The 25,179-nt window shown below is 50.7% G+C and overlaps 2 protein-coding genes across 2 annotated transcripts; both read right to left on the reverse strand.

Annotated features, from left to right (window-relative positions):
• Positions 1-1,238: 1,238 nt before the first annotated feature.
• Positions 1,239-3,705, reverse strand: CSF3 (colony stimulating factor 3). The gene is made up of 5 exons (XM_039227872.1): positions 3,590-3,705; positions 3,320-3,474; positions 2,786-2,893; positions 2,500-2,646; positions 1,239-2,144 (listed from the first exon to the last, which is right to left on the reverse strand). The coding sequence occupies exons 1-5, from the start codon at positions 3,684-3,686 to the stop codon at positions 1,980-1,982; spliced, it is 672 nt and encodes a 223-aa protein (XP_039083803.1). The 5' UTR covers positions 3,687-3,705; the 3' UTR covers positions 1,239-1,979.
• Positions 3,706-8,934: 5,229 nt separating this feature from the next.
• On the reverse strand, positions 8,935-24,991 carry PSMD3 (proteasome 26S subunit, non-ATPase 3). The gene is made up of 12 exons (XM_039227829.1): positions 24,611-24,991; positions 22,341-22,531; positions 20,397-20,534; positions 17,790-17,926; positions 16,650-16,840; positions 16,374-16,477; positions 11,657-11,771; positions 11,438-11,557; positions 11,191-11,294; positions 10,805-10,960; positions 9,604-9,654; positions 8,935-9,397 (listed from the first exon to the last, which is right to left on the reverse strand). Exons 1-12 carry the CDS (start codon positions 24,828-24,830, stop codon positions 9,320-9,322), a joined length of 1,605 nt encoding a protein of 534 aa, XP_039083760.1. The 5' UTR covers positions 24,831-24,991; the 3' UTR covers positions 8,935-9,319.
• Positions 24,992-25,179: the final 188 nt, after the last annotated feature.

Here is a 25,179-nt window from a genome sequence, read left to right on the forward strand (position 1 = left end):
GGCACGCGAGCGGGGAAGGGGCAGAGAGGTGGGGGGACAGAGGATCTGAAGCGGGCTCTGCTGACAGCAGAGAGCCCGATGCAGGACCCGAACTCACAAACCATGAGATCATGACCTGAGCCAAAGTCGGACGCTCAACCGAGCCACGCAGGCGCCCCCATCCTTCCTAAGGAGCCAGATGGGGAAGGGAAGTGAAAGGTGCTTGTGGGGCCAAGGGGAAGCCTTGAGATGGGGGACTGGGGACCGGTTGGCCGTCTGGGCTTTCCTGGGCCTGATGGAGGCACCCTGGACCCACATGTGCATCTTCAGCCGAGGACGCAGAGAGGATTGCCGCCAACCTGTCAGGTAAAGCAGCCCCTCCAGTCTCTGCATCTCTCTCCCTCCCTCTCTCTTACACACACACTCACCTGCCCACCCACCCACCGTATGAGCTCACCAGCCCGAGGCTGAGAGCAGCAGGGAAGTGGTGGCCTGAAGTTGCTCCCGGCCAGATCAGAGGCAGAGCTTGAGGGAGAGAAGTACAGGGCCGCGAATTTGAGTTCTGACCCAAGTTGTCACCTTGAATTCAGATCCTAATCTGTAAAAGGCACTTACTCTATCTTTGCGGGCAGCTGTGAGTGTGGATGGGCTGGAGTTTATGGAAGATGGTAAAGTGACCAGCCCCGTGCAAACATTAAATCCTTCCTTTGGGCCAGTGTCTGTCTACGTTTGGACTGTTAAGATCCCCCAACCCCATGCTCTCCTCTCCCGGTATGCTTGCCCATCTGCCTTCTGTCTTCCCACTGGGGCTATGGCTCCTCGAGGCCAGGGACCGTACGTGCCTTGCCCTCTGCTGTGTCCCTAGCACTTAGGCCAGCGCCTGCACAGAGCAGGTACAAGAGAAATCCATGCTAAAGGCATGAATGTGGAAGAGCTAGAGGACTGCCCCCTTCTTCCCTGCACCTCCTCTTTCCCTCCCTCTGGCCTCACCCACCATTCAACTCCCCACCTCCCCACCCAACCCCTGGCTGGGCACCAGCTGGACTCAAGAAGGAGGAAGAACATTTTGCTGGAGACAAACAAAACACTTTATTATCACAGTTTGGCTACAGTGAGAAAGCGGGGGCAGAGGTGGAGGGTGAAGAGTTGAACGTTTCTCTCCATCATAGCCCCTGCACCTTCATTCCACACACACACACACACACACACACACACACACACACACACACACACACACACACACACACACACCCGCCCCACTCCCAGCCCCCTTCCAGCAAGGCCAGTACATGACTGTCTGCCTGGCCCTTGAGGAGTCTGAATCCTGACCCTGGTGAGGGTGGGGCAGGCATCAGGAGCCTGTCATTGTCACTACAGGGCATCCAGAAAGGTGAGAAATGTCAGCGATGCCTGGGCTCCCCATACTGGAAGTCAAAATATTCCCGAAAACATCTTAAAAACTATAGATTCCCCAGCAAATTCGTGGGACCCCAGGGTCAAGCCTCCCAGTTCCGGCTGCCTCTGCGGGCTTACTGCCTGTAGGGAAGGGGACGTGAGAGGCACGGCCCAGCCCACTTGGCAGGCACAAGTCACGCAGGCAAGGCCAGAGCGAGGAAGGACCCAGTGGGGGAACACTGCTGTTTAAATATTAAACAGGGTTGTCTTGTCTCCCACTTGGGAGACTTCCTGATGCTTCCAAGGGCCTCAAGGTGGGTACTCTTGGGCTAAGGGATTCACTGGGGTTCTTCCCAGTGCCCACCACAGGCCAGGGAGCACGCACAGAAATCAATACGTGGTATTTACCTATCCACCTCCCAGTCCAGGGGACAGGAAGACAGGAGATTTTCTCCCTGCTACAAGCAGGAGAATGAAACTCAGAGGTGGCAGCAAGGACCCAAGAGACCAGGGCTCCTTTCTGCTCTTTCTTGTCTTTAAATATTAGGTTTAAATAAGCATAAATATTAAATAATGATAAATACACTCGTTGGGGAGGGTTTCTCTCAGGGCTTGGCGAAGTGGCGCAGAGCACGGTGTGCCACCTCCAGGAAGCTCCGCAGGTTCGAGGCCACCAGAGTGCCTCCTGCCCGGCGCTGGAAGGCCGAGGTGAAGGTTGGCATGGTGGCCTGGGTGGGCGGCACTGCAGGGGCCAGCCCCAAGTCTTCCATCTGCGGGGGGAGAGAGGAGGTGAGCAACCAGGCAGGCCCTGCTGAATGCACATTATTAAATGAGGAAATGCAGAAGGCTGATGATGGGCTGTGGAAGCTCACACGGTTAACGGTGGAGCCATTAACCCAGGTCTGTTGCAAGGTCCAGCGGCCTGGCTCCCGCCCTCTTCTAGAGAGCGGGGAAGGGCCGGCAGCCAGAGGAGCCTGTGATGAAGTGGTGGCTCCTTACACACACACCCTGAGAATGCTCCCATCCCGTTCCTAAAGAATGGGGATGCCCAGGCTGTCAGCCCAATCATTGGGAACCAGCTCAGGCCAGGCCCTGAACACTTGTCACCCCCAGCAAGGTTCTCACCTGCTGCCAGATGCTGATAGCAAAGTCGGTGACGTCCAGCTGCAGCATGTCCAGGGTGGGGGCTAACTCGGGGGATATCCCTGCCAGGGCCTGCAGGAGGTGCTGGTAGAGGGAGAGGCCGCTGTGGAGTTGATGCAGGCAGCCCATCTGGGGGACAGAGTAGGGCATTAGAGAGTGCTGCCCGGGACACGCCTTTCAGGGTCCCAGATTGGAGCCTGGTGATCCAGGGAGACTTCCAGACCATCCTTCCCTCCCATCATCACCTTCCTCCCATCCAGAAACTTACCAGCTGCAGGGTCTGGCTGGAGCAGCTGCTCAGGGGAGCCTGGGGGATGCCCAGAGCGTGCCCAAGCAGCATCAGCTCCTCAGGGTGGCACAGCTTGTGGGTGGCACACTGCGGACAGGAAGGACGCTGAGTGAGGGGGTCCTGATAGGGCCAGGCTGCTTCTGCTTCCCGAGTCCGAGTCCTCCCCATTTCTCCAAGGTCTTCCCCTCCCTCCCGGTCCTGCCAGGCTGCTCAGCCTCATTCCGCCCTCCACTGTGATCCCCGCCAGTCTGAGAGCACCGAGAGGAGCACCGTCCCTGAGATGTTCTCTCCGGCCAGTTCCCAGCCAGCCTTCCGCGGCTCCACCTCTCCCTAATTTTCCCCCGTTCCCCCTGGGTCTCTCCTCTCCCGTGTCCTGTCCCTGATGAGGTCTTCCTACCATTCCCACCCCCTCCCTCAGCTCCTGCCTCTCCCTCCGTGCAGCTTTCCCCTCTGGTCTTCTTTCTTCCACCTCCCCTCTTCTGCATCTGTGTCCCCTCCTGGCCTCTCACTCACCAGCCTCTCCTGAAGCGCTGCGCCATCAGCCTGGACCTTCCTCACTTGCTCTAAGCACTTGAGCAGGAAGCTCTGGGGCAGGGAGCTGGCCGGGCCCAGGGGGGTGGCTTCTTGCACCATCCAGAGTGCGCTATGCCACAGCAGCAGCTGCAGGGCTGAGAGCAGAGAGGGGCTCAGGAGACATGCTGTCCACTCCCGCCAGGGTCCCTTTCCAGGGCGGCCCAGCCCTTCTACTACTCCATCCTCCCTCCCTGGGGCCGGGACACTCACCCGTCAGCTTCATGGGGCTCTGGGCGGCAGGCTTAGCAGGAGGTCTGGGTGGGTCTGCAGGCTCTGGGCTCTGGCAGGGATCAGCTCCGGAGGGCATTTATACATAAGCCCACGGAGGCCTGGGAGGAAATTACCTGGTGCTACGACTAAGGCTTAGTAATAACTTTATGCAAATTTGGTGTTCAGGACAATGCAGTGGGGGCTGGGACAAAAAGCTGTTTGCGAAAGTTTTGTGAAATTGTGGAATCTCTGATCCTTCTTTGACGTCCGGTCCCCCTCAAACTCCCTTCCTCCCTAAGCTTAGCCCCACCCAGGCCCGAATTGCCCCAGGGTGTTTGATCAGAACCGCTGAACAAAAGCTGAGCCACTGATAAAAGCCCTGGAGGCTGGAGACTGGTCAGACTGACTAGGGAAGAGGCCAGCCTCCAGGCAGCCCCTCCCTCCTTCCCCTGGGTCTCCTGGAGCAGCCCTCTGGCACTCTCCCTTGGGATTCTCAAGCCACCTGCTCCCTAGGCCCCAAATTCTGAGGGAAGAAGCTAGTTCTACCCCCCAAACTCCCAGGAGGCTGCCTTCCTGCATTCCCTTGTGATGGGCCAGGGGCCTGAGATCGGAACACGGGGGTCTTCTTGCCTCCCGTCTCCAGTCTCCACCCCACACTTTGATGGGCATCATCCCAGGCTCCTGTCGCAAACTGGTTAGCTGGGAACCCCCCAATCCCCCTCCATGACTCATTCCTTTAAGCCCCCGGAATCCTGGCAGAAACCAGAGGAAACCGGATGTCTGTCCCAAATGAAGCAAGACACTTGAGGCTCTGAGTCTCTTGGTTCACCTGACCTTGCCCTTCCTCCTCCTGCATTAGGCCTCCCTCCAATGGTGTCTCAGCGCTTGGGAGTTAGGGGCGTCTGTGACACATGGCTTCCCTGGCCAGGTTCACTGCCAATCAGAGTGTGTGCTGCCCGGCGTTGGAGAAGGGCCAGGGGTGAGAAAGCAGCAGCTGCCCCAGCCTCAAATCCTAGAACCATGCAAGTCCTGGAGTCTGTTCTGACCCAGGGAACGGGGGCCAGAGAGGGAAGTAAGTGACTTGCCCAAGGTCATGGATAGGAGTCAGACTCAGTTACAGCCTGGGCCTCTGCCTCAGGCTTGAGGGTTTCCCACAGGCCCTCGGGCCTGCCTAGGTCAGTCTGACCGACCACACCCAAGGCTGTCACTTTCTGTCCCAATTTACCTCACCTCATGCCACGGAACAGACTTTGGATGAGGAGTGGGTGTGTCCGCCAGGGGAAGGCCATCTCTGGGGCCGGGGTGCCCCCTGGTGGCCACAGCTCGCAGGGACTTCACCCGCTGATCTGTTCACATCCTGCCTCTGGTCCCTCGACCACCTCGGGCTAGGCAGTTGGTCACCAAGCACAGATTGAGATCAGGTGTACGGCCAGCTCTGTGGGAGCAGAAGAGTGGGTTTAGAACTGTGGATGGCAGGAGATTCATTCGCAAAATGTGCCCCTTTACCCTCCCCCAAAGAATCTCCGGAGGGCTCAGCTGGCTCCAGATGTTGTGCTGAGCACTCTCCATATATTATTGAGTGTATCCCTTTCAATAAGCCCATGAGGAAGGTACTAGAAACATTTCCCCTTTTAAAGAAGATGAATCTGATCTTGAAGAGGTTAAGCAACTTACTCAAGTAGCAGAACCAAGGTCTTGCCTTGTGCTGCAGTCTTAAACTCTTAACCATGGAATATATTTTTTAAAGCTTATTTATTTATACTGAGAGAGAGAGAGAGAGAGAGAGAGAGAGAGAGAGCGAGCACCTGCAGGTGCAGGGGTAGGGCAGAGAGAGAGAGGGAGAGAGAGAGAAACCCAAGCACTGTCAGCATGGAGCCCAATGAGGGGCTTGATCTCACACACTGTGAGATCACGACCTGAGCTAAAGTTGAACACATAACCATAAGATATCTTAATCAATGTTTGGACTTCCTCATCTGTGGCCAGGAAGCTCTAGACCCAGACTCCTGTCTTCACCGACAGTCCAAGTATGTAGGATGTTTGGTTGAGAAAATAGCTCAATTCTAACAAAGGTGGCCAGAATGGTAAGGGGGCTCAAAGATCACAATTTGAAATAAACAGGCTGTTTTGACTGGGGAATCGAAGTGGGGGGGGGTGGGGGTTGTTGCCTGGTCTCAAGGGCTGGATGTGGGACAGGGAGTGGAAGCCAGAGCCAGTTGGTTTCCAGCTCAACAGAAGTGACTGGTGGTCACAAGTGTTAGAAGATGGAGTGGGGTGCTTCCAGGGGAAGTGGGGGGCCCAGCCCAGGAAGTGTTCTGGCATCCATTCCCCAGGGAGAAAATCCAGTTAGCTGGCAATCACTGGATACCTTTTATTTGTCAGGTACCTTCCATTACACTTTTGTCCTTTCATCCTACAAACCAGGTAGAAGGATGTAGATTATTCCCATTATAGACAAGGGACGGCCTCAGACAAGTGAAGGGTCTTGCCCAGGATCACAGAACTAGTCGGATGGTGGCGCCAGGCAGGATCTGCAGTTGGGCTTCCCGAGCTCCTGTTTTTCCCATTATACTACCTTCCTGTTCAGATAAGCTGTACTTCTTGGATAATGGCTCACAGACTTCAGCTCTACCCACGGGAGAGTAAAGGCCAGGTAGGGAGCCAGGGCTAGTTGCTGGCCATGACGCACAGGCTGAGCTAGACCAAAACGATCTTCTGGCCAAGGGCCTGGCTCTGGAGACCCCTAGCTGTGATTCAGCCTCCCAGCTTCCAAAGGCTTTCCCCGGTGTTTCTTAATGGCCAGAACTGGTCGGCAACTTCCCCTCAAGCTTCCTGTTTTCATCTGGCGCTGGACTTGGAGCATCTTTCTAAGGGCTGTGGGGTCATTTGTTGCCGACTCGGCCCGTGAGCCAATTTATGTACCCCTCGAGTCAAGAATGGGTTTTACATTTTTAAACGGTTGGGGGAAGAAAAGAATATTTCATTAACATGTAAACATCATACGAAATGTTGTGTTCTTGAAGAACTTGTTTACATATTGTGTATGGCTGCTCTCAAGCAGGCAGAAATGAATAGTTGGGACAGGGCATATGGCTCACAAGCTTAAAAAATGTGCTCTCTGGCCCTTCAAGAGAAGTTTGCGAAGCATGTGCAGTGCCCATGTACTAGGAGACACACAGAGGTGTCCTCTGCGGCACTGTTAATGGTTAAACCCTGCACACCAGTAGGGGAAAGGCTAAATAAATCGTGGTCCATTCATCCCACATATGCCTCCCCGCCCCCCCCCCCCCCCCCCCCCGCAACCCTCACGGAATGAAAACTCGGTGAGGAAAGGAATTTGCTTTATTCAGCTGTTTCTCAGGGCCTAGGACAGTGCTGGGCATGGGATTAACACGACTCGATCTCACAACCAATGCTGAGTGAAAAGAACAAGTTACATTCACGTAACATATCATTTAAAAGATTTAAAAACACACACACAGAAAATACTATTTTTTGTATAAGATAAGGCATAAAAACATAAAGTTGGAAGGCTACTTACGGAATTCATCAGAGTGGGTGCCTCTAGGGAAGGAAGGGAAGGGCCTGGGAAAGAAACAAGATGGGCTTCCAACTGATCTGTAACAGTTTTCCTTGGTTGAAAAAAATGACATAACCAAATGTCACCATTTATTAAACTGGGTGGAAAGTCCATGGGTATTTCTTAGGTTATTCTTCCTGCTTCTCTGTAGTTTTTTAATTTAAAGCAAGAAGCAAAAGCAAAAACAAAGAAACAACAGCGACAACACCCAACTATAAAGTGAACACAGTGAACTCTCCAAGCATAAAAAAGACACTAAGCTTCTCCAGGAAGAGAAAACCAAGCCAACGGGAATGATTACAAGAAACTTCCAGAAAGTGAGCAGACAGAAAAATAGTCCATAGAGTCAAGGTGGGCGAGAACCAGGAAATCATGTCAAATGACCCCAACTTTCTGTAACAGGATGACATACTCTCTAATCTGTTACCAACCAGGAGAGGGTCTGAGGCATTCTGGGCCAGGTGCTGACTATAAAATTTGTTAGCACTGAGGGGCACCTGGCTGGCTCAGGCTTTGGGCATGGGACTCTTCCACTTGAGTATGGAGCCTACCTTAAAAAAAAAAAAAAAAAAAAGATTTTTAACCTCAGGGGACCTGGCTGGCTCAGTTGAGTGTGTAACTCTTGATCCCAGGGTTGTGGGCTGGAGCCCTACCTTGGGTGTAGATTAGTCTCTTTTTTTGAGTTTCATTACACTGGGAGGTGGCAGAAGCTGGAGGCAAGGTCATCATGACCAAGGCTGGGATGGGACGAGGACCCAAAGCAAGGCCAGTCTAAAACATGCCTTTAATGGAAATGAGGGATCCTGGGAGACGAAAATCTTCAGTTGGCGATGAACACACAGTTTACCTTCCCTAACAAACAAGACCTCATCAAACCCAGGGTGCCAGGCACGGGGCAAAGCCCGCGGAGGTCACAAATGCCTCATGCTCTCTAAGAACCGACAAGCTAGTCGTGAAGATAAGACTTTCACACCCCCTGAGAGGATCTGATCTCAAGCCAGTGTTCCAGATGCCACAGGGATAAATCACTGTGAGGCAGGAAGCCTGGGGGAGGTGTAGAAACCCTCGGGGGTGGAGAGCCGGAGCATGGCAGGGGAGGGAACGCACTGAAGCAGAGGCAGACCCACGAGGCCGTGTTGAGATAACAGCACTCAGGCAGGGACAGAGAACGTGTACAGCAACGTCCTAGGCACCACCAGAGAACGGCAGTAATTCAATGACCTGAGATGGGCAGCATCCCTGTTAGCGGGTGGGAGACTTCAAGACCCAGGCGGACACATTTCCCCCCCGGTCTGCAGCTGGGGCCAAAAGGAGCCCTCCAGGCTGACCCAACTCTCACTCTCGGGGAAAAGCCCGCCCCCGCCACTCGGTGAGGGGCAGCTGGGCAAAACCCTGCTCTCAGCCTGCTGCCGCAGCCTTGTCAGAGACCCCTCTCTCATCTGCAATCCTCACCTGAGGGTTGGACCCCCACCATTTCTATGATCCTCTAGGTCTGGATTTTAACTTCAGAGCCAGGTCACGGACCCTAACCCTTTATTGGACAGATGTGGGAAAGGAGATGGAGAGGCTTAGCGACTTGCCCACCCAGGTGGATGGGAGAGCGGCCCTCCTGATGCCAGGGCAGCGGCTCTGTACCCTCATCCGCGGTCACACAGGGTCCCCAGATCACGCTGGGGCTGGTCCTCCCAAGACCAGGAAGGAAAACTCTGGGGCTGTCAATACTGTAAGTATGAGAATGCAATCTAGTCATTAAATGATCCGCAAAGAGCTTTGGAGAACTTTTTATTGTTTAAAAATCATAATTGAGGCTTCAAAAAACATACAACCCAACACATGTCCCGATTCCAGTCCCGGACTCCCGGGAGAGCACAGGGCTGTTCCCTCCCATCTGCTGCCCACACCACTAGCCAGGACCCTGCCCTGGGGAGGCCGCCTGCCCACCCTCCTGCCCACCGTGTGATAGGTCACTGGCTGGGGAGGGGTCCTGGGGTGAAGTGGGGGTGACCGGCTCCCTGCACCCCTCACCCCCTGCACATATGCTGTCTGTGAGACGTGTACAGTAAAGGAGCCAGTTCCCTGGGCAGGGGACCCCAAGGGGGAAAGATAAAGAGCCATTCCCCACTCACCCCACTCCTCCCCAGCCCCCCAGCTCAAGGGAAGCTGTCGTCGTCATCTTCGGCCATCTCCTTGGCAAACTCCAAGTCCTGCTGCTCTCGCTCACGCCGTTCCTGGGGGCAAGAGGTGGGGTGAGGGCTGGGCTGCTGGGGACCAGTGAGGCGCTCTCACACGGTGCCTGACCTGGCCCAACCCACCCCAAGGTCAGGGACTGCCAGAGTTTCAGAGCTGCGCCCAGTGCTTCCAGAAACCGCCTCCTCCTCCGTCTCTGTAGGGAAGCCTGAGCTTTTAGTCTTATCCAAAGCAGAAAGCACCTTACCTCTGCAGACTCCAAGTCCTTGTTGTACGATTTGGGAGGAAACCTCATGGCCTGAATGAAGCACAGGGGAGAGGGGAGCAAGATAAAGAGAAGGCCTGCACTGAACATACATTTATTGTACTCCTTCTGTGTACTGGGCACCACAACAGGAATTCAGCTATTCATTCTCTAGTTTAGTCTAGTGGGGAGCTAGACACGGAAGGTAATTACTACTATACCATGTGTCAAACACTGAAAATGACAATCAAGAGAGCCTAATGTGCCTGACTGGGCAGGGAGGAGGACTGGGCAGGGAGGAGGAAGAGGAGGAAAGGAGCTGGTTGTGGGAATGGAGGAAAGGCATTCCAGGCAGAGGTTTCAATGTGTGAAAAGGCCTGGCCTGAGCTCAATGGGGCCAGCTGGGAGGTGGGGGGTGGGGAGGGAGGAAAAGGTCACAGAGGGCCTTTCATGTCGCCCTGAGCATAGCATTTACCTGATTTTAAGCAAGGCAACAACATTCCTAGTTTCTTGGGGCAAGAAGAGGCCAGGATAAATTCGACAAATGGGGCACGTGGGTGGCTCAGACAGTTAAGCCTCTGACTCTTGATTCTGGCTCAGGTCATGATCTTGGGGAGCCCCAGGTCGGGCTCTGTGCAGACAGCACAGAACCTGCTTGGGATTCTCTCTCTCTACCCCTCTCCTCCCTGCTCACGTGTGCTCTCTCTCAAAATAAACTTTAAAAAAAAGTTTGGTTTTTTTTTTTGGCAAACAGTACCAGCACCCAACTCAGTGCCTGCCACAGGATAAAAGCTTAATGGCCTTTTGAGGAACTAGATACCCACCCTACCTTTTCCACAATTCAGACTTCACTAAGTGCCTTAAGACAGTGATTTCATTTAATGCCCTCAACCCTGTGAAACAGGGCAGGTAATCTCTCCATCAGCTTCACAGATGGAGAAACAGAAGTTCAGAGAAGGTGACAGACAGATTTGGAAGCAAATAGGGGACCCTGTACTCTGAATCCATCTGGTGCCCTCCCGGGCAACCAGACCCTTAGAAGCAGACGAAGGCCGTACAGGCCCACATGCCGAGTCCTCCACTGCCTCTGGGGCCCCTGCCCTGCCATTCAGGGGCTTTACAGTGATGGTCCAGGAACTAGGCCAACCTCCTCTGAGGCATCCACAGGTGCTGCTAACCCCCCTCTGCAGCCCTGGCTTCTCACCTTGACGGACATGTTATGGATATCTAGGCAGAAGGAGATACGCTGGTGGAAGGCCAGCTGGGGCTCACGGGTGGAGTAGATATCAATCATCTCCTTGGACTGGACGTAGCCCTTCTCATGGTTGATGCTGGCCTCAATGACGCCATCCCGGATGGCCTGGGAAAGGAAAGGAAGTCACAAGAAAGCTCATCTTCTAAGTGCGAGAACATCCTGTCCGATCCCTCTCCTCCTCACACTTGTACACTCATACACACACTCTCTCTGGCAACTTCCCGGCTTCACTGTAAGATTGGCACTCCTTCATTCCACCACCGGGCCAGTCTCCCGTCCCTATCCCCTGAAATACGGCAGGAGGGTGGCAACTTCAGTCCCGGAACTAGCCCCACCTTGGCAACAATGAACTCTGCATCCTCTGGGCTATCCAGCTGCAGCTTCTGGGCGATGTCGGCCAGGGAGATTCGGGAATAGGAAAGGCTGATCATGCGCACACCTGGGAGAGGAAGGAGCACTGGGGTGGGCAGGGCGGCCACAGACCCCCGCCCACCCATGGACACCCACAGGGTTGCCCCCATCCCTTGCAGAAGTCAATCTGGGTCCTGCTCTTCCCGGGGCCCCTCAGACTCCGATCCACACCTGTCTTAATGACATTGTGCCGCAGTCGGATGATTAGGGTATAGGTCCCATCTGCTTGAAACTTCTCTCCAAACTGGTCCAGGACCTGGTTGAACTTGGCAAGGTTTCCGGTCCTGACAGCTGGAGAGGGGAGAGGATCAGATGATGCAAGCGGGAAACCCACTGAAGAGGCCGCAGCACTAGGGGTCTGGCAAGCTCTGGGAGTGGGAGCGGCCTTACCTTGAGTCAGAAGGAAGTAGGGCATGAGGGAGCGCTTGAGGGACGGCTGGCGGAACTGTAGCCGGTCCGGGATCTCCCCAAGCAGCAACTCCACCACAATCAGAAGCTTGTGCACCTGGCAGTGTGTGACACAGAGACACAGTGGGCAGGGAGCCCCGGCAGGAGGGAGGAGAGAGAGAAAAGGGGCTTCAGAGCAGTCAGACACATTGGGAAACGAAAACAGCACTGTGATTAGGCCCACGCAGAGCTGGGAGTGGAATCAAAGGTCTGCCTCTGGAGCTGGGTACCGGGAATATCTGCCTCTGACCACACTGAGCCCTGAGTTCCAGTTCATCTGGCCAGTCCACACACACCGCTCTGCCATGACAGCCCTCCGGAGTACAGGCCAGATGGGCAGGTCCTGTGGCTCTGAAGTGGTGAGAAGACAGGACTTAGTGGCCTAGGGAATGGGGTGTGACTAGCCAAAGATGGTAGTTAGAGAGGTGGATCATTCCTGGAGAAAAGGAGGTGAATGTATAGAACCAGTTATCTGGATAGAGGCAGAAGCTCAGGAAGGGGGCTGGCAGAACCTCAGTGAATGGGCCGGGTATGGATGCAGGAGGCTGGCTGGAAAACTGGGCCCTTCCTTCTCCATAAAACTGCGAGTACCTCTGCGTGCCTACTGTGGATTCAGTACCAGGGGAGGAAAACTATAAGAGGAGTGATGATTAGCAATAAGGAGCTTCCTACCAAGTGGGACAGACAGAAACACACAAGAGAAGTAAGGGGTTAAAATGGGTGATGGGGGGCGCCTGGGTGGCTCAGTTGGTTAAGCATTCGACTTCGGCTCAGGTCATGATCACATGGTTCGTGGGTTCGAGCCCTGTGTCGGGCTCTGTGCTGATGGCTAGCTCAGAGCCTGGAGCCTGCTTCAGATTCTGTGTCTGTCTCTCTCTCTGACCCTCCCCTGCTCACGCTATTTCTCTCTCTCTCTCTCGGAAGTAAATAAAACATTAAAAAATTAAAAAAAAAAAAAGGGTGGTGGGTGAGGGGCACCTGGGTGGCTCGGTCAGTTAAGTGTCTGACTCTGGCTTAGGTCATGATCTTGCGGCTAGTGAATTCAAGCCCCACAGTGGGCTCTGCGCTGACAGCTCGGAGCCTGGAGCCTGCTTTGGATTCTGTGTCTCCTCCTCTCCCTGCCCCTCCCCTGCTTGCACTTTGTCTCTCTCAAAAAAAAAAAAAAAAAAAAAAAAAAAAAGGTGGTAGGTGATCTTGCCCACACCCACCCACATAATACCCATGATGTTGCCTCATTCCCTAGAGCAACCCATGAGGGAGGGGAAAAGCAGGAAAAAGGCAGAAGTTAATACATGCCATTGGATTCTGATGAAGCAGAAAAAGGAGGGAGGATGTTTCAGTCCAGGAAACAGATTAGAAAAGAGGTGGATAAGTGTGAGGACATGCCTCAATGAAGTCTGGAAGGTGACGAGGGATGATGGGCCAGTCTAGAGACATGCTGTTTTGAAAGCCAGGCTGACTTTAGAGTTTGGAGACCGTATGCTAGTGTTTACTCACTAGCTGGGAAAAGCTGAGTAACTGAGTCCCTTCATTTCCTAGTCCCTAAAATGGGTGGCAATGGTGGCAGTGGCGTCGGCACCGTAACCCCCAGCCTGCCTACCTCACAAGACTGTATGCTCTATTGGGCAGGAAAGGCGGAACAATGCAAGCTTCCCAGCCAAGGCTGACACGGGCCTGAAGTCTGTTTAGTTAGGCGGTTGTGCGGAAGCTGGGTTGGTAAAGGGAAGGATGGTGACCAGAAATGCTAGCTGCTTGAACAAGGGCACCGGCGATACCAGAGAGGAGCCAACACAAAAGACATGAGGGCAAATCAACAGACAACTTAGTGATGGGTGGGGGGGCGGGGGTGGGCAGGGGGCAGGGGGAGTCTGGGATGATCCCAAAGCTCCTATCTTGATTAGGAGAGCAGAAGGAAGAACTGGTAGGTGGTGCTCAGAGGGGTTTCTTTTGGACAAGGTGAGTGTGAGGAGTATCTACACAGAGACGTGTGGTGGGAAGCTGGATTTGTCGATCTGCTGTTCATTAGGGGAGTCAGAATTAGTATCAAGCTCAAGTTTGAACCCCCAAACTCATATGTTGAAGTCCTTAACCCCTCAGGACCTCAGAATGTTACTATACAGGCACAGGTTCAGTTCCAGACCACCGCACCAAAGTGAGTATCACAATAAGGCGAGTCAAAGAACTTTTTGGTTTCCCAGTGCACACACAAGTTATGTTTCTACTATACCATAATCTATTATATATTAAGTATGCAATAGCATTATGTTAAAAAAAAAAACACAACAAAAACACTCTATGTACCTTAATTTGAAAATACTTTGTTAAAAAAATCTGGTTTTGCAACAAGTCGTAACCATTGATGGCGGATCACCGTAACTGAGATCATAATGAAAAAGTTTGAGGGGTGTCTAGGTTGCTCAGTCAGTTAAGCATCCGACTCATGGTTTGTGAGGTCAAGCCCTACACGGAGCTCTGCACTGACGGTAAAGAGCTGGCTTGGGATTCTCTCTCTCCCCTTCACTCTGCCCCTCCCCAACTCGTGCATGCGCTCTTTCTTAAAATAAATACACTTTTAAAAAAAAGCTTGAAATATCGTGAGAATGAGCAAAATATGACATAGAGATACAAAGTGAGCAAATGCTGTCGGAAAAATGGCACTGAGACACTTGCTCACCGCAGAGTCGCCACTAACCTGCAATTTATAAAAACGTGTATGTGCGAAGTGCAATAAAACAATGTGTGCCTTTATTTGGAGACAGAGCTTTTATTTTTTTATTTTTTTTTAAATTTTTTTTTATTTTTATTTATTTCTAGGAGAGGGAGAGAGAGAGACAGCGTGAGCAGGGGAGGGTCAGAGAGAGAGGGAGTGACAGACTCTGAAACAGGCTCTAGGCTCTGAGCTGGCAGTCAGCACAGAGCCCGACGCGGGGCTTGAACCCATGAACCGCGAGATCATGACCCAAGCGAAAGTCGGACGCTTAACCGACTAAGCCACCCAGGCGCCCCTGGAGACAGAGCTTTTAAAGAGATAATTAAGAGACATGAGATCATATGAGTGAGTCCTAATCCAGTATGACTGGTGTCCTCACAAGAGACTAGGATATAGTCATGCAGGGAAGGAAGACCATTTGAAGAGACTGGAAGACATCGGCCATCTATAAGTAAGAGAGGCCCTCGGGAGAAACCAACCATGCTGACATGCTGATGTTAGACTTCTGGCTTTCAGAACTATGAGAAAATAGATCTCTGCTGCTTAAACCACCCAGTCTGTGGTAGCTTCTTATGGCGGCCGAGCAGACGAAGACAGTTAAGAAATGGACTCTGGTGAAGTATCATGGAGGTCCGTGGTGAGCCATGAAAGCAAGGAAGATCACCCAAGGTGAGAACGCAACTTTTACTACAGATGAATAAGCTTTCAAAGTGTTCTGCTGTGGACCCCACTTTAAACCTGAGGCCTCTTTTTACACTTTTTCCTTCTCCCTGCTTTCCTTTAAGCAGCTTCTCTTTTCCCGTCCCTTCCTAGTTCCTCCAAGGCCTTGGCCCATCACCTATTTGCTTAAGTCTCTCTGGGTTGAAGTCCCCCCAGCTCTGCTTCTTCCTCTCTCAAGCAACCACCTCATCTCTTTCCTGGCCAAAGATCTCTCACCCTAACCCTCTCTACTCCTTCCTGCTGCCTGGCTCCACCACAGAAACCCTGAAACCTCATGCATCCATAGTAAAGTCTGGTTTGAAAACCCTGCTTTACCCCACAATGTCTCTCTCCCCAGGACACAACACAGTTTATATGCTACTTACTTGTGTTTTCAGAAACTTTAGTGTATGTCCTATGTTGGAAGTAATCAACACTCTGCACATGTACTGTGTATGTGCGAAAGCCATTCCCTTCTGGAAAATTCTACCCATTTGCAAACACCAGAGTAAATTTAACTTTTTTAAGATGTCTTTAATTATTTGACTGAAATCAAACCTGTCTTTCTCTGAACTTCTGAAAAGAAACAGACCAAATCTCGATTACACTGACCTAATTATCGTACATTTTTACCCCATTCTCTTTCAAGGGCACTAGGAGGTAGAGGTCATGTTGAGGTGGGAGCAGACGTTTGTAGTTGGGAAACGGGGGCCCAAATTCTGGCTACCAGGCTGTGACTTTACACAAGCTCTCAAGCCTTTATAGGTCAATGTTCTTGCCTATCTCACAGTGCCTAATACCAAGGTCACCGCTCAAAAAATACTTGGTGACTTGACAGCTGTTAGGTGGCCAACGTTTATCTCCACCTGAACCAGTCAACCTTATGAAGATTTTCTGGGTTCCCTGGCCAGAGAGAAAACTGCTCCCAACTGGGCAAGTGAGAAACCAGGGAAGAGCCTGGGGATTCTCAACATAATCCAGGCTCATGCCTGGAATGACGGTAAGGAGAGCTGGGGCAATGAGAATACTCTCAACCTATCTACCAAGGAGAATACTCTGAACATAACCACTGGAGGTGCAGCTAGCTTCTGCTTACTGTGCTCTGACCAATGTTATGCACAAATGCATTATGCACAATAATAAACCTTTTGGATAATGAAGGGTGGGGTACCTTCCCTGGCCCGTGGAGGGAAACAGAACCAAAGCACTATCAGATGAATAATCAGTGTAGGGATGAGAACTGCTGCTCACCGTCTGTTTGAAGCCAACAGCTGTGTGCTGAGGGGCCTTGCGAAGGGCATTGGTCATTGTTCTCCGGGCCTCTGAGTACTCCAACTGAATAGCTTTGATTCGCCCTGGGTGTGGAGAAGGGAGTGGGTGAAGAGAACGGCATCATCCAAAGCCCCTTGCAAACCAGAGTGTCAAATGGGTGTCTCATGCACCAAGTGCACCAAATATTTAGGAAATTTGCACTGGGTGAGCCTGAGACACTTCTGATCTGACTCGAGGGTCGGGCCCATCGCTCACCTGTGTAGTACAGGTACCTGGCCCACTCGTTGTTGTTGGCCTGCTCGGGGAACACGGACTTGGACACCAGCTTCTCAGCCTGGTCATACAAGCTATAGTGTAGGTAGTTCCGCAGCAGGAGGTTCAGCAGGGTGGCCTGTCCATCAGCGTCATGCCGAAGGGTGGCTGTCCGGAGCCGAGCGTGCAAGAAGCTTCAAGAAGGGAAGAACAGAGATATCAAAAGCCTCAAATAATAACTCTGAATTGCTCTGACCTCTCCATTCTCTCTCAATTCCAAAAAAAGTGACACAGACTGCTTTTTTTGGTTATTCACTGAATACTCAACTATCGAGTGCCTGCAGTGTGAAGCACTATTCTAGGTGCACAAAAAGGACACAACTCTGCACTCTTGCGGGGGTGACAGACAATGATCATGATAAGTAAGCATATTACTAGCCTGATAGGAGGAGATCAGGGCTATGGAGAAACGAGGGTAAGTGCAATGGGGAACACAGGAGGGGAGGAGGATGGGGCTGCAATTTTAAATTTTTTTTTTTTAATGTTTTATTTATTTCTAGCAGAGAGAGAGAGAGAGCGCAAGCAGGGAGGGTCAGAGAGAGAGGGAGTCACAGACTGAAACAGGCTCCAGGCTCCGAGCTGGCAGTCAGCACAGAGCCCGACGCAGGGCTCGAACCCACAAACCGCGATATCATGACCTAAGCGAGTCGAAAGTCGGACGCTTAACCGACTAAGCCACCCAGGCGCCCCGGGGCTGCAATTTTAAATAGCTTGATCGGGGTAGGACTCGCTGAGAAGGAACAATTAAGCAAAGACTTGAAGGAAGCAGGGAGAAGAGCATTCTCAGCAGAGGGAAGAGCATGCCTGGTATGCCCCAGGAAGAGCAGGGAGGCCAGTGTGGGCGAGGAGTCGGGAGCAGAGGGCGGTGGAGTCAAGAAGGCAGCAACAGGGGCCAGAGCATGTCAGGTTTTATGTGCTACTATGAGTACTTCAACTCTTCCCTGAGGAAAATGGGGAGCCACAGGTTTAAGCAGAGGAGTGAGATGTTTTCCAGCCTGTCCTTCTACCCTTGACCTACCAATCAGTTCTCCCTTGACGTGGAGTTAGACCTCGGCTTTGGGGTCAGACCTCGGCCACCCGTACCTGCGCACCACATCCAGCTTGTCCAGGAACTCATAGACCCGGGCGTGATAGTAGTAACACTTTGCGGCCACAAGGTCCAGGGCCCGGCGGTTCTGAGTGCTGATCTTCTGCATCAGGTCGTCAGAGATCTTCTGTGCCTGGGGAGGCAGCCAAAAAAGAATCAAGTGGCCGTTCTTTAAAAAGTTGGACAAGGAGCAATCACATGAGCCAGCAGCTCCCCTTCAAGGCATAAATCCAGGAGAACTGGAAACATATGTTCACATAAAAGCCTCTACACAAATGTTCACAGCGGCATCATTCATAATTACCAGAAAGTGAAATGATCCAAAGTGCCCATCACGGGATGAATGGATAAACTAAATGCACCATATCCATACAATGGAATATTATTCACCCACGAAAAGGGCTGGACCACAGATACACACAACATGGACAAACCCAGAAAACGCTGTGCTAACTCAAAGAAGCCAGACACAAAAGGCCATGTATTATATAATTCCATTTACAGGAAATATCCAGAACAGGAAAATCCATGAGCCAGAAAATGGAGATGAATAGTTGTCAAAGGCTGAGGTTGGGGGCAATGGGGAATGACTATTAACAGCAATGGGGTTTCTTTCTGGAATGATGAAATTATTCTGGAATTAGACACTGATGGTGGTTGTACAACCTTGTGAACACACCCAAACCCACTGAACTGTACGCTCTGTTTTTTTTATAATTTTTAAAAAGTTTATTTCTTTATTTTGAGAAAGAGCCTGAGTGGGGGAGAGGTAGCGGGGAGGGGGAGAAGGGGGGGAGAGAGCGAGGGAGGGAGGGAGAAGGAATCCCAAGCAGGCTCTGTATTGTCAGTGCAGAGTCCAACACAGGCTCAAACTCACAAACTGTGAGATCATGAGCTAAAATCAAGAGTTGGATGCTTAACTGAGCCACCATGAGCCCCATAATTGATTTTATACCTTCATTTTCTAAAAGTTTATTTATTCTTGAGAGAGAGAGAGAGAGAGAGAAAACAAACTAGTAGAGGAGGGAAGGAGAGAGGACACAGAATCTGAAGCAGGCTCCAGGCTCTGAGCTGTCAGAGCAGAGCCCGATGCAGGGCTCAAACCCACAAGTTGTAAGATCATGACCTAAGCTGAAGGAGGATGATTAACTGACTGAGCCATGCAGGCACCCCTGATTTTAAGTAACCTCTGCACCCAATGTTGGGCTTGAACTCATGACCCGGAGACCAAGAGTCACGCTCTACTGACTGAGCCAACCAGGTACCCCTGAATTGTACATTTTATTTTTTATTTTTGTATACATCATTTTTCTTTTTTTTTTTACAAATAGTTTATTGTCAAGTTGGTTTCCATATAACACCCAGTGCTCATCCCCACAAGTGCCCTCCTCCATGCCCATCACCCCCCCCCCCCACACCCATCAGTCCTCAGTTTGTTCTCAGCATTCAAGAGTCTCTCATGGTTTGCCTTCTCCCTCTCCCCCACTATTTCCCCCTTTCTTCTCCCCCACGGTCCTCCATTAAGTTCCTCCTAATCCTCCTATACGTGCAAACATGTGATATTTGTCCTTCTCTGCCTGACTTATTTTGCTCAGCACAACACCCTCAAGTTCCATCCATGTTGCTACACATGGCCAGATTTCATTCTTTCTCATTGCCATGTAGTATTCCATCGTATAGATAAACCACATCTTCTTGATCCATCTGAATTGTACATTTTAAAGGGGGTGAATTATGGGGCACCTGGGTGGCTTAGTCAGTTGAGTGTCCGACTTCAGAGTCATGGGTTGGAGGCCCCATAGGGGTCTGGGCTGACAGCTCAGAGCCTGAGCCTGCTTCAAATTCTGTCTCTCTCTCTCTCTCTCTCTCTCTCTCTCTCTGCCCCTTCCCAACTTGTGCACCCTCTTGCTCTCTCTCAAAAATAAATAAATATTAAAAAACTAAAAATAAAATAAAGGGGATCAGTTATATTTAGAAATAAACAAAAACTAACTCATGGAAAGGCAAGGAAAAAACAAAACAGGAAATTAAGAGGGACCTGTCATTGCTTAAGCATGCCCTTGGGACAGTGGCTGTGACTGACAAAGAAGTTGGTCCCAGTCATAGGGGGGGCAGTGGCAGTGCACAGTATCCATGGAGTTGTTCAGTCCCATGAAAAGAGCTGCTACTTATTAAAATATTGTGAAAGCTTACTATATGCAGATCGTTGTGCCAGTATTTTATTTAATGCCAACAATGACCTTGTAAGGTGGGCACTATTTTCCCCATTTGACACAAAGCCAGGAAAACTTAAATTTGCCTAAGGTATAGCTGGGATTTGAACTCAGGTTTCTGTCTCCAAATCTCTTTATCCTAACAGAATCCACAACACTGGTACTATGCCACAGAAAAGTGCAGAATGGTGGCGGCCAGCCCCTTCCCACGGTGCCTGAACAGGAGCTGAGGTGGCTTCCTGGATGTGGGGGTAGGTGCGTCCCACGTGGGGTGAGTCTGGGGGTACTGTTAAGAACCCAGTGATTCTCTCCATTTCTTCACCGCGATCTCTCCCACAAAACCTGTGCACTGCTTGGGACATGTTAATCTCGCTCACTGGCCCTGGATACCTCTTTGTAGCGCTTGCTGTTCATCAGGAAGATGACCATGAGGAGCTGTAGATAGGCTTCCACTTCAGGCAGGAGGGGTGCTGATGCAGCTTTTCCTGTTCGGGGACGGAACTGTAAATCAGCTTCGGTGTCCATGGGCTAGGGGAAGACATGAATTACTGTGGAAAAGCTCAGTCAGATCAATCAATCAAGAATTTATTAAGCACTCACGACGTAATTCAACAAATATTTACTGAATGCCTACTATGTGCCAGACTTTTCTAGGTACTGGGGATACAAAAATAAAGATGGGACAGTCACCTTCTGGAAGAAGTCAAGGAGGCTGGCAACAGAAATAAAAAAAAGGGTTACAGCAATGTAACAGACATCCTTACAGAATATAATGGGGACAGAATGGATGATGTAAGGACCCCTCAAAGAGCCTACAATCTAAGTAGAGAGATTAAACCACCACACCTGAACCCAATGCAAATTTGAGCAGATAGGGTTTAATAAAGTAACATAATTCTAGAGATGAGATCAAGAACAATGAGATACAATTTTTTTTTTGGGGGGGGTAGGGACAAAGGAAATTTGGGGCAAGTGACATACACATAGTACTTATTATCAGATCTAGTCACCAAGCTGGAATAACATGGAACAGCTCAAACAGCAAACATGTTTGGTGAATTTAGAGATACGAAGGTTACAAAACACTGCAGGTGAGGCTGGGGGAGGGTGCTCTCTCCTGTTCCCAGACAACAGGCTCTTCGTCATTCTACCTCAAGGGATTTTTTGAGTTTTCACATTTATGGAACAGCCTGTGAGGATTTTAGCGAGATGAATGTGCCTGAAGCGACAATGTGGTTTGAGAAGGGGCAGGACCTGGACATAAGGGGGATTGTACAGCCGGAAAGGAAAAGGAGAAGTCTTTCGTGGCATGGAGACCATTGCCGGCACAAAACTAACTTCCTCAGTATATTCACTATGTGCCAGGGAAGGTTCTAAGACATTCCTTTCTTCTGCCTCAACACTCCAATCTGTTCACCACATTTAATGAAGAAAATGAGACAGAAGGAGGTTAGGTCACTTGCTCAAGTCCCACAGGTACCAAATGGCATAGCTGGGATTTAAATTCAACTCTACCTCCAGAACCTGTGCTGTTTTCTTTAACGTTTTATTTCATTTCTTTTAAGGTTATTTATTTTTTGAGAGCAGGCACACTCACACAAGATGGGGAGAGGAGAGAGAGGGAGAGAGAATCCTAAGCAGGCTCCGACCCACAAACTGTGAGATCATGACCTGAGTGGAGATCAACTGATGCTTAATCGAGCCACGTAGGTGCCCCCAGGACCTGCGCTCTTAACCACTGTTTTATATGTCCTCTGGTGAGGCTTCCGAGGTGGCACCCTCTCCTGGACAATGGAGACCACCACTCAATCAGAGGAGTGTTTGTGCTGGGGAGCCGCGGGAAGGAGGTTTCATTCAAAGGTTCTCGATTCCCAGCTTTTTTCCCTGACTCAGAAGAATGACTGAATAGGGGCACCTGGGTGGCTCAGTTGGTTGAGCGTCCCACTTCAGCTCAGGTCGTGATCTCACAGTCCGCAGGCTCAAGCCCCGCGTCGGGCTCTGTGCTGACAGCTCAGAGCCTGGAGCCTGCTTCTGATTCTGTGTCTCCCTCTCTCTCTGTCCCTCCCCTGCTCATGATCTGTCTCTGTCTCTCAAAAATAAATAAATGTTAAAAAAAAAAATTAAAAATATCTGTTCAAAAAAATAGAAGAATGACACTATAGGGCAGAAAGGTGGTTTCCTTGTTAGGGAACAAATGAGTTTTAAAATGGGTTGCTTTGCTTCACCACTCAGCTACAGCAGGTCTTCAAGATGGGAAATATTCACATCAGGGATGGGGGTGGGAGATGTGGTCAGAGACCAAGCCTGCATCCTTTAAGCACCTGACTCACTCACCTCTTCCAGGAAGGGGAGCAAGAAGTCTCGAGTGGCATTATTTGAGGTGAAGAAGCCATGGACAGCCTTATATAGAACGTAGTGGTTGAGGCGACGTGATGTGGAAGGCAGCATCCGCAGGGCCCTCAGCACGAAGCGAGGCTCCTTGCCAGAGACTGCCTTCTCCAGCTGTTTCACATGCTCTTTGATGTCTGTGGAGGGCCACAGAAGAAAACAATGTTACTTCCAATTCTTCCCATTCCCTCCCGCCCTCCAAGCAAGTAGTTCTAGAGAACATCTTATAAAAGGACAAGATGTAGCCAATCACTTCTTTTGCCTGGTAGAGTTAAGCAATACTTACAGATGCTATACAATGATTTTAAGACATAACCAAGAGACAAAAATTAGAGCTGGGGGGGGGGGAGGGTGGGTAGAGGGTGACAGAAAGAGGAAAAAAGGAAACGAACAATAAGAAACGACGAGCAAAACAAATAAATGACGTTTTAACAGGTCTCTAAACAAGAAAAGACTTTCTAAATGTAAACAACGGGAGAGGGGCACCTGGCTCAGTCAGCTTTTCATTTCGGCTCAAGTCATTATCCCACCATTTGTGGGTTTGAGCCTCGAGCCCCTATGGGCTCTCAGCTGACAGTGGGGAGCCTGCTTGGGATTTTCTCTCTCCCTCTCTCTGCCCCTCCTCCACCCTCTCTCTTTCTCAAAATGAATAAACTTAAAAAAACCACAATGGGATAAATCACACACACACACACACACACACACACACACACACGAATGATGAACTCCACTCTAAAAAAAATCCTTCTGAATAACTGTAAAAAAAATATATATATATATATGTGTGTGTATATATATATATACACATATATGTAACAAATGTGACTGGAGTCATATTCTTATTTTACAAAGAGCTTGCATAAATGATTAGAACTAAAAATGAACACAAATAAACAAAACAAAAAGAAGAAATTCAGCTAATAGACATGAAAATACATTTTACTAGCATTTGAATACTTGCAAATGGAAATGTTTTCAACTACCAAATTGGTAACATTTAAGAAATCATAACATAGAGTTAGGAGTGAACAGGATATTTCTGTTGGTATAATATAAATCAGTACAGTTTCTCTGGACAATACATATTGCCTGCCCTTTCAACTGAGGCATATTTAGAATTGATACTGAAGAAATCATCGTAAAGGCAGACTAAAAACTTGGTCACAGAGATGACTGTTGCAAAGCTATTTATAACAGTAAAAAACTGGCAACAACTAAAATGTCCAGGAATAAGGGAATACATTTCATTGGTAGTTCCTTAGTCACCTTTGTACACTTAGCATAGGGTGCCTGAGTCCCATTAATGACATAGTAATGATAACCCCTAACGTTACAGAGGGTTTACTATGTGTTCATCATTAGAGAGAAAACCCAACGGACAGTCTGGATCCAATTGATCCAGAGCTGGGAAAATAAAATGGCACCAGGACCACACACAGTGGGAAGCTCTCACTCTACCCACTTCAACTGTGGACAGGATCTCTAAGAAAAATGTGAATTTGGAGGCGCAAGAGGGCTGTAAGAAACTGGAAACAAGCACTTAGGAGAAAAGACATGGAGGGATTGGTACATACTTTAGGTCGAAGGTATTAGGAACTCAAACAAAGATGACGCCTAAAATCTTAAAAGTCTGTAATGTGTTTAAACTCTTTAGAAACGGGAGTAAGGGAGCAGAAGTGCAACAGGATTGCTGGGGAACCTTCGTTACAGAAACAAGCAAGATAGTGAGTAGAAAGGCTTCTCTTGCGTAAATTTGCTAGAGAGAGCTAACAACAGACAACTTTTGTACAGTCTTAAAATTCAAAGGCCAGTATTCTGCGTCACTCTGACCCCCTTTACACACATACATACAAACACTGGTTTCTACTGGGATCAATCATATGCTGGGGGCGTTAGAATCAGTTCGGTGCATGTAAACCGAGTAGGTCAGGGAAGACCTAGAAGAGAGAGTCTACAGGCCCAGTGAGATCTACTTCTAGATGCAACTCAGGCAGGGGAAGAGGAGTTGTGTGTGAAGGGAGGAGTCCGGAACCTGGAGCGAAGGTTCAGTTATAGGGACTGGGGTCGGAAGTGTCAGGGTACTAGGGGCGGGCACTGGGGATGGCACTAAGGAATCGGGGATGGTGGAAGCTGCGCTGGGGTTCCCGAGCGTAGGCTGGAACCCCCGGGCGCTGTCATCCGTGGCCACGGCAAGTCCCCGGCCCGGGCTCTCGTACCCTCCAAGGTGACGGTGTCCAGCTCTCGCTGGGAATGCTCAGCCGCCGCCGCCGCCGTTTTGCCGTCAGCCTCCCCCGCTGACCCGGCACCCGCGGCCGCTTCCTCTTTCATCTCCACATCCTGGGGAGTCGGGGGCGGTGGTGGGTCTTGTTCCCCACCGCCCGGCGGCGGCTTTGCCTTTTCCGCGCCGCGGCGGCGCCCCGAGCCCTCCTGTTTCATGGTGCCCGGGGTCGCGGCCTAGTCCGGAGGCCGAGACCGGAGGTTCGCGTGAATCCTCGCACCAGAAACCAAGAACCGAGCCGGGCCTGCACACGAGCGCGGGCTCGCGACGGGCCGCACGATGACGGAGCAGCTGCAAACTCTTGCCCGGCGCTGGGCCTTCTGGGAAACTCCAGGCCCGGCTGGCCGAAGGCCGAGTCCACAAAAGGGAAAGAAATCAACAGCCGAGGTGCAGGATGGAGGCGGATCTTCGAGGAAGGAACGGGGAGGAGCCTGTATGGGTTTGCCGGGCTTTCTTTAGAGCGCTTCAGAGGGTTGATTTTCTTGTTCCTCTCGAGTGCATTTCCGT

Source organism: Hyaena hyaena, unplaced genomic scaffold (assembly GCF_003009895.1).
Source record: "Hyaena hyaena isolate Hyena2069 unplaced genomic scaffold, ASM300989v1 scaffold_29, whole genome shotgun sequence".
Classification (NCBI taxonomy): Eukaryota; Metazoa; Chordata; class Mammalia; order Carnivora; family Hyaenidae; genus Hyaena; species Hyaena hyaena.